Source organism: Phragmites australis, chromosome 19 (genome assembly GCF_958298935.1).
Source record: "Phragmites australis chromosome 19, lpPhrAust1.1, whole genome shotgun sequence".
NCBI lineage: Eukaryota > Viridiplantae > Streptophyta > Magnoliopsida > Poales > Poaceae > Phragmites > Phragmites australis.
Window position 1 is genome coordinate 4,093,762 of NC_084939.1, and position 8,782 is coordinate 4,102,543.

The 8,782-nt window shown below is 61.1% G+C and overlaps 1 protein-coding gene across 1 annotated transcript; it reads right to left on the reverse strand.

Moving 5' to 3' along the window:
* Positions 1-4,166: 4,166 nt before the first annotated feature.
* LOC133901074 (predicted GPI-anchored protein 58) lies at positions 4,167-5,180 on the reverse strand. The gene is made up of 2 exons (XM_062342369.1): positions 4,987-5,180; positions 4,167-4,512 (listed from the first exon to the last, which is right to left on the reverse strand). The coding sequence occupies exons 1-2, from the start codon at positions 5,178-5,180 to the stop codon at positions 4,167-4,169; spliced, it is 540 nt and encodes a 179-aa protein (XP_062198353.1).
* Between the last annotated feature and the right edge of the window lie 3,602 nt (positions 5,181-8,782).

The window sequence follows — 8,782 nt, forward strand, 5'->3', positions numbered from 1 at the left end:
AATGAAATCCGAGGGTACTTGAAGGAAAGGTTCCTCCCCAGGGATGAGGCTTCTACCGAAAGAGTTGCTCAGCAGTCCAAACGCTATGCCATAGTAGATGGGGATCTCTACCGGCGTAGCGCAGGCGGCATCCTCCTGAAATGCATCACCTGGGCAGAAGGCGGCGAGCTTCTCGCTGAGATCCATGAGGGCGAGTGCGGTGGCCATGCATCGTTCCGCACGTTGGTCGGGAAGGCCTTCTGGCATGGTTTCTACTAGCCTACAGCTCTTCAGGATGCTTCCAAGCTGGTCCGGTGCTGCAGAGCGTGCCAGTTCCACACAAAGCAGATTCACCAGCCAGCTCAGGCTCTTCACACCATCCCCCTGTCATGGCCTTTTGCTGTCTGGGGGCTGGACATTCTGGGTCCATTCCCCCAAGCAGTCGGGGGCTATGAGTACCTCTACATCGCCATCGACAAGTTCACCAAGTGGCCGGAGGCGGTTCCAGTCGTCAAGGTGACAAAGAACACGGTGCTCCAGTTTATCCGCGGCATCACCAGTCGATTCGGTGTCCCGAACCGGATCATCACCGACAATGGCACTTAGTTCACAAGTGCCCTGTTCGGGGACTACTGCGAAGACCTCGGCATCAAGCTCTGCTTCGCCTCCGTCGCTCATCCTTGGAGCAATGGGCAAGTCGAGCGCGCCAACGCGGAGATACTGAAGGGGCTAAAAACCTGAACCTACAACGTGCTCGCAAAGCATGGGAAAGGGTGGATCAACGAGCTGCCTGCCGTGCTATGGGCCAACTGGACCACGCCAAGTCGCGCTACCGGGGAGACTCCTTTCTTCCTCGTGTACAGCGCTGAGGTGGTCCCCCCCCCTCCGAGCTCACTCTAGGCTCCCCTCAGGTGCATGCCTACTCTGAAGGCGAACAGGAGCAGCAAAGATGCGACGACGTCGACTATTTGGAAGAGCGCCGGCGGCATGCCGCCGTCCGAGTAGCTCGCTACCAGCAAAGCCTGCGGCGCTACCATCAGTGCCACGTCTAGGCCCGGTCTCTCGAGGTGGGGGATCTAGTTCTCCGATGCGTCCAGTCGCACGAAGGAAGGAATAAGCTGTCCCCTATGTGGGAAGGCCCCTTTACCGTGATCGGTGTCCCACGAGAAGGCTCTTTTTGGTTGGCTGCAGAAGATGGGCAGCTGCTCCCCAACCCGTGGAACATCGAGCACCTGCGCAAGTTCTTCCCGTAGATGGCCATGTTTGCAGGCTCGGGTCAACCAGGCCGGGGGCTCCCCCCCCCCGTCCAAGTTGACCGGGGGCTACCACTAACTGGGTAAGTCACCCAACCTTGTAAAAAAAATATTTGTCAATACAATATGTATATCTATGTGCAATCCTTATGTCAAATTTCATTTTTCTGGACCCCATATGTTTAATCTGTCTGGCGAGATGCTCGATTGTGCGAGAAAAATTCGCTCTCTCATTTTCCCCGCTGATAAAAGAATCCCGATCGGTATGCGCGCGGGCAATTGCTGCTGGCTTACGTCTGATGTGGTAGGCTGTGGCGTTCGGTGTCGTGACAGTCCTCTGGGCACTACCGAGTCCCTGGGGTTCTCGGGTAATCCTATCGCTCGAGCCGCTCGAGTAGTCCGGAGCCTAGGCCCCAGGGGCGGGCTGTCGGTGCTCGGTCTGGTCTATCATACTCGGGTGCCACCGAACCATAGGACCTCTGGGTTATGGCTCTGCCTGCTCTTGTCCGCCGGTCTGGGCATTCGAGGGGCTCGGGTCGAAAACGAGAGCAGTCTACGATGAGTACCGCACTAACAGAGCGCACCAAGCAAAGAATTTCTCTATTTTTTCTCAAATGAAAGATCGACAATCAAAAGCAAGAGCAGCTCTACCGCGAGGGTCTCAGTGCCCAGGTCGCTGCTCGGCCCTAAGGGCCCTCGGGTGGTCCTACCGCTCAGGCGTGAGTGGTCGGGGTCGCCTGACCCCGGGCTCCTCATGCGCCCCCTGGTGCTCGGGCGCCCCGGCCGTGGGAACCAAGTTCCCGGGCACCCCGAGCTCTGAGCGCATGCCCCTCCTGGATCGGTCGGCCGAAAAGCTGACAGCTGTCCAGTGAGTGGTTAAATTCAGACGAATTTACATTCAGTAATTTTTTTGTTCCCGAGTCATCCTCGGGGGCCCTCGTACTCTAATCTGCTCGGTGAGATGGTCTCCTCGCGCACAAAACCCTGCCACGTGTCCACTTTTTCTAAGAATGACAGAACAGTTCGTAGAAAGGTGTACCGTAAGTACGGTAATGTCCGATCGAAGTCTTTCATGGTGGTCGTGGTGTTCGGTCCGCTTATAGGGCCCCGAGAACTACCGAGTACCTGGGGTTCTTGGGTAATCCTATCGCTCGAGCCGCTCGAGTAGTCCGGAGCCAAGGCCCCAGGGACGGGCTATCGGTGCTCGGTCCGGTCCGTCCTAAGCCCGGGCACCACCGAACCGTGGGGACTCTTGGTCGCATTCCCGCCCGCGCGTGTCTCCAGTCTACTTGCTAAGTGGTCACAAAGTGGAGAAGTGTTCACCGGTCATGGTGTGCTCCATGCTGGATCGATCTATCACCCGAGCAAGGAAGTTCGTGCTTTTGTCTTTTGACTTAGCCATTGCGGACTCACGAGGGCTCGGGGGCTGAACGCGCCGAGAAGTCCTCACTGCTCGGGCGACGAGTGGTCGGGGCGACTTCGTTCTCGGGGATGGAAAGGTCGGGCTCACTCCGACTGAGTACCCCACGGGGCATCAAGTGAAAACGGCAGAAACTTCATCAAGCACTCAGAAGAATACTGGAGTTGCGATCCCAAAGAAAGGCTTCCATTATATTCACCAAAAAGGACAGCTTTTCTGAGGGATCACTCCCATATTTACATCGAGTCAAAAAGAAAAGAAGAAGAAAAAACTACTACAAAGGCCTAGTCGGAGTCGGAGCCTTCGCTGCTGCTCCTCAGGGCTGGGGTCGGCGGCGCCTCCCGCGCGAAGCCGGTCGCCACCGCGGCGGCGATGCTCCGAACTGCCTCCCGGTCGGCCTCCTCCTCGGCTTCGACCACCCCTTCCTGAGGTGGTTCCAGCGGGAAGTTCGGGTCCCAGCTCCGGTAGCAAGCCAGGACGTGTTCGGCCACTGCCTGGGCCAAGCCACGCCCCTCCCGGGCGGTGAGTTCCTAGACGGCCTGGGGCAGCGCCTCGAGGCGCTCGCAGACCTTCTGGAAGCCTAGGGCGAACTGGCCGGGGCCCGCCCCCTTCTCCTCTACGAGAAATCGCCTGAGCCCGGTCACCCTCACGGACCGCTGCATCCGCCGGAGGATGTCCTCTAGCATCAGCTGCAGGCTGGCCCGTTCGACCGAGGCGACCTCGAGCTCCTCCATCACGGTCCGCAGCTGCTCCTCGAGGCCCTGCCCCCGGGCGCACCAGCAGAGCCAGCGCCGAGCGCTTGGGCCTCAGCCAGCTTTGCCTGCCCTGCCAAGACGGGCCAGCAGATCCTCCCGGGCACCCAATTCTACCGCCGTTATCTCGGAGTTGGTCTCCCGGATCGCGATGTCCTCCTCCCGACGTTGGAGCTCCCCCTCGACGTGCTGGAGCTCCTCTCCCCAGTATTGGAGCTCGGCGTGGGTCCGGTTGACCTCGTCCTTCTGGCGGGCTAGGTCAGCATGGAGGGCCTCTGCTACCCTCTTGCAGTTCACAGCCGCCTCCTCCCGCTCCTGCGCCTGCATCTCCCTAGCGAGGGCCCCGGCAGCCTGCTGCCGCGATGCTTCGGCCAGGCGGGAGGCATCTTCCCGCTCTCGCGTGACCTCCGTGCGAGCGTCCACCATAGCCTTCCGCTCCCGCGCGACCTCCGCGCGGGCCTCCTCCAAGGCCTTCCGCTCCTCCTCCATAGCGCGCTGCTCGTCCTCGTTGGCGGCGCGCCCCGCGGCGAGGTGGGAGTCGAAAATGCGCCAAGCCACGGTAAGCTGCGTTCTCTCCGTGGCCAGAGCGGCGCGATCCGCCTCCCGGTGCGCCATCTCCCCCGCTACGGCCGCCTCCAGCCGCCCGATCACCACCCAGGCGCTCCCAAGCACGACCGGGAGAGGGTCGGCAGGCAGGCTGGGCGGCGGCTAGGCGCTGGGTCCCCTGCGAGCCTCCTCTGGGGGGCTCGGGGTCCCCGAAAACTACCCCGCGGTCATCCGCCCCGTGCTCGGCACGCTCGGGGCGGACTCGGCCGGCGCCGGACGCTCGGGCGCGGCCGCTGTTGTCGGCTCGGAGCAGGGCGGCGGCTGTGTTTTTGTCTCGGCAGCCACATTCACCGGCCTCGGCTCCGCCACCGCACTCACCGGCTCCGCCGCCGCGTCTGCCGGCCCCGGCTCCACCACTGCGCTAGGTGGCCCTAGTTCCGCCGCTGTGATCGATGGCCCTGGCTCCGCCGGTGCACTCGGCTCGGGCGCGCTTGGCTCGAGGGCTGGCTTCGACCTCAGTGTCTCCAGCCACCGCTGGCTCTCGTCGGCGCCCGTAGGCGTCCTGCAAGAGAAGAATGAGATCAAAACTCAGAGTTTAGTCTGGGTAAAGCACGCCCAGGAAAGAAGGGAGGACAAAACTTACGCCGCTGTGGGTCTTCGGTGTTGCCACCTTGCTGCCGGAATCTTGTACTCCGGGCTCGACGGTGTTGGCCCGGAGTCCTCCCTCCTCCTCTTCCGCCGGGAACTCTACGGGGCCACCGCGTGGTCTCCTGGTGCCGAATCGGGCTCAAGCAGACCAAAGTGCGGTTCCAGAACCGCAGATGCCGCACCCGCCGACGGCCCCACGCTGGACGACTAGCCGCCCCGGTCTCCCCCCACGCCTGTCAACAGTGACAGCGGGGACTCCGGCACAGGAATAAAGAGCCGGGGGCGCTTTCCCCGGTCCTCCTGCGCCGTCGCCGCCCCGCTGCCGGTGGCGCCTCCTCCTCCGGTGCGGTGGCTGCTGCCTGCAGCAACCCCGCCGCTGGCCTGCGACCCGCCGCCCACAGTGCCCGCGCCGCCGGTTCGCGCTGGGCCGCTTTCGGCCCTCTCGCCGACCGCCTCGTCCACCCCGGGGATCTGGATAGTCCCGGGGTTCCGGCACCCCAGCCGGTCGACCAGCCCCTGGTCGTCGAACTCCGGCAGCTTCGCCTGCAGTGCCACCCGGTCGAGATTGGCACAGAGCGCCATCTCCTTCTACGGGAGCTCCGCTCGGCTCAGGTCATCCACCCCGATCACCACCCAGAGCTGGCCCTTCAGCGCCGGCCTGCCCAGGTCCCACTCCTCGCCGATCTGGGTCCGGGTGATGTCCTGGGGGCCGGTGTAAAACCAGCAGGGCCAGACCCGCTCCCGCAGGGACGCCAGACGACGGCGCAGGTAGTCCGCCACCACCATCACCGAAGTAAGCCCGGCCTGGCGCAGGAAGACGATGCGCTCCAGGATCGGCGCCATCCGCGCGTCCATCTGCGGCGGCACCTCCCAGGTCGCCTTCTGGGGTTCCGCCGCCATCTCCGGCATTGTCAGACAGTCGTGGGGGCTGACGTTGATGTAGAACCAGTCGTGCCGCCTGTCCTCCCACTTGCTTCGCAGCACTTGGGGAATGTATTGCTCCCCTAGGCCGTCCCACAACCAGAAGTTGCAGCAGCCGGCAACATCCGTGGTGGAGCGGCCCCTCTTCTTCCCGGCCGACCGCAGCATGAAGAAGTGCCAGAAAAGTGTCACCGATGGCGGCACCCCCACGAACATCTCGCAGAGGTGGGCGAAGACCACCAGGATGACAACGGAGTTGGGGCTGAGATGCACCAACTGGATCCTGTAGGTGTCGAGGGTCTGGAGGAATAATGTTGAAAACGGCGGCACCAGCCAGCCGCCACGAAGGAAGTGAAGAGGACGATGCGCCCCGGACGGTTTGTCACCGGCGGGAAGCTCACCGGCGTCACCACCGAGGCCCCCTGCTGGCCCTCAGGGACCATCAGCTTCCGAACCCTGTCCGCCGCCTCCTCGTTCACCAGGCGGGACTTCGGCCGCACGCCGTCGGGAGTCCTGTCGCAGTGGCTTCCTCCTGCTCTTGGCATCTCATCGGGGTGGGGGATGATCTAGACGGTGGGGAAAGGAAGGTGCACTGATCGCCTAAGGAAAGTCTAGGGCTCAGGGGCGCAAAGAGGGCAAGAACTTGATCTTAAGATGGCGTAAAGAGGGGAGCGGTTCGCTCCCCTCCTCCTTTTATACACCAGGGGAATTCAAACGTCGCCTGCCACAGCGCACTCGGCGGGACGGTTTCCCCGGTCAGCGCAACCGCCAGGCGCATCTCCCACAAGTCGTGCGGTGTCAGCAGTTGCGAGGCATATTTTCCTCGATTTGCGCGGTTGCCACGCGTGCCGCCTGCCTTGTTGTCACACGCCTCAAGAGTTGTTTGGATGCGCGTCCGTTCGGCTCCCTGTTGGGTCGTACCAGAGGCCCGGACCAGAGGGACCACCATCTGAAAGCTCACCACGTGGCATCAGTACCGGCTTTGGCCTCGTTGGTGACAAAGGGCCCATCCGCAGTCTCTGGGCCATTGCCTGCCAATGGGCCCGGGGGCTGCTGTCGGTGTATCAGGAACCGGGGGTCCTCGAATCCCGAGGCCAGGCCAGCCATCCGCCACATGGCGCCATCCCGCGGAGTCTCTCTTGGGAGGTGAGAAAGATCGAGTCTCGGGAGAGGGCGCTTGGGGCCACAGTCGGTGGCCCCCGAGTACCCCAGTTCCCCGATGATCCACAAAACCTAAGTACCGGGAAGAAGGTGCTCGGGAAGGTGTACGGTGACCCCCGAGCACCCTAGTCCCCTGACAACCAGGAGAGCTAAGTACCGGGAGAAACGTGCCCGGGGCCACTAGCGGTGGCCCCTGGGCACCCAAGTATCCTGAGGACCCGCCGAAGGAAGTTCGGGGAGAGAGTGCTTGGGGCTGCGTGCAATAGCCCCCGAGCACTCGGTTCCCCGAGGATCCATACAAGAGTGCCCGGGAGAGAGTGCTCGGGGAGGTGAATAGTACCGCCGAGCACTTGGTTCCCCGAGGACAAGAAAGGGCATTCTCGGGAGAGTGCTCGGGGAGGTGAACAGTACCCCCGAGCATTCGGTACCCCGACGACCCAAAAAGCCCCCTGGCAGAGGCCCCTGAGGGGCCCACCGATGAGGTGTCAGCCAGTCAAAGGCCCAAGACCGCATTTAAAGAGCATGCGTGGACTCTCACCTCCAACTGCTCCCGTCGCGCTCAGCGTTAGTTCCTGCCACGTTCTGGCAGAGAGGCGTGGGGTTATTAATTGCGCGGGTCCCATCCCATGCCATCCGGCCCGTCTCAGGATAACGTCGTAAGGGCCGAGGCGTTCCGTCTGCCGCGCTGCTGTGGCAGGGGAACAAGACAAGGTGGGCACGCCGGGCCGCTCTGCAGTTGCCTGGTGGGCCCTCTCCACGGCGCCCGTTGCCAGGGCATTTATGGTGACAGATGACCAGGCGTGTGTCACATTTTTCCACCCTCGGTCACTTCGCCCAGAGGTGATGATGACGCCCTTTCCATTTCAAGGTGCCTCGGAGTTTGCGTCCTCCCGTGCGAGGCATGCCACGGCTGGCATGTATTTGAAGAGGCTGGCGGCATAGGGGACAATATCTATCTCAAAAAGAAAGGGGCGGAAAGAGTCCAGAAGAGAGAGCTGAATCCAACCCCGAAGAAGACGCCGAATTCTGGAGCACCCCCGAGCAACATCACTGAAGAAGAGCCATTACACACAAGCCGAAGAACAGGGAGCCCTAGGCTCTAGGATAGAAAACCCTCCTTGTAACCAGCAACATCCTTGAGGGACTTCCTCAGGAAAGTTATAGTATCCATACGGGAGTAGTGTATTACGCCCTCGTGCGGCCCGAACCTGTCTAAATTCTGGTGCATTTACTTCCTTTTGCACTAGGTCATTCCACCACCACCGGCAGTTGCATTCATTCCTATTTATTTCTCAGGCGAACATATTCAGGATCATCCCCCCGGCCGAATCTCTAAAAAGGGGTCTCTCGGGATCCCTGCGACTAGAGTTAATCCTCCGACAGTACCGGATTCTTCTTCACGAATTCCTTGTTGAGCTCACTCTTCCAGCCCCGGAAGCTTTTTCTTGTAGTTTTCAATGCATTCTGTTTGGCTGATTCCTTTGTTCCTGAGGGGAATTGGATGGTTCTCTGCAATGTTGCCCATAGGAACTCCTTCGTCTCATCCGACACCAACCGCCAATCAGTTATAGTGATTGGCACGTACTCCTTGACAAGGAATCCGCAACTGTTGCGGAATTTGGCGCATGCCTCACGAGGTGCAATAGGCTCCCCTTCAACACCGACCTGTGTTATTGTATAAATACCGGACGACAACTTGTTTCTGCTACGCTCGCCCCTTCTTCGTTTTAGTGTCGACCCAGAGGGACCAGAAGTTTCGGGCACAGATGTAGCGGTGGGTTGTGGCGCAGATGATCGACGTGAAGATCTTTGCACCCTCACCCTCTAGAGAGAAAAAAAAGGAGAGTTGACATCAACAGAAGATATTCCTCCATTTAAGAAGTATAAAATGCATTGACTCAACTAAATACCTCTTCGGTGGGATCATACTCGTTGTCACTTTCCCGACGTCGGATCTCCCGATCGCACGGAACAGGGCTTGGGCTGTGATACGAGCCCGAGCTTTTGCTGCTGTCGGAGGAGGACGGCTGGTGAGGGCTTGGGTCCCTATCCGACCTCTATGTCGGGGAGGTCTCTATTGCGAGCGTCCTCTGTGCCGGGGA

Excerpts from the sequence above, each read along its gene's own strand:
- LOC133901074 (XM_062342369.1), bottom strand. The coding sequence starts at position 5,180 with ATGGCGCTCTGTGCCAATCTCGACCGGGTGGCACTGCAGGCGAAGCTG. Across the intron at positions 4,513-4,986 it reads GCGGGCACTGTGGGCGGCGG|GACGCCTACGGGCGCCGACG; the intron begins GTCGCAGGCCAG and ends CTTCTCTTGCAG.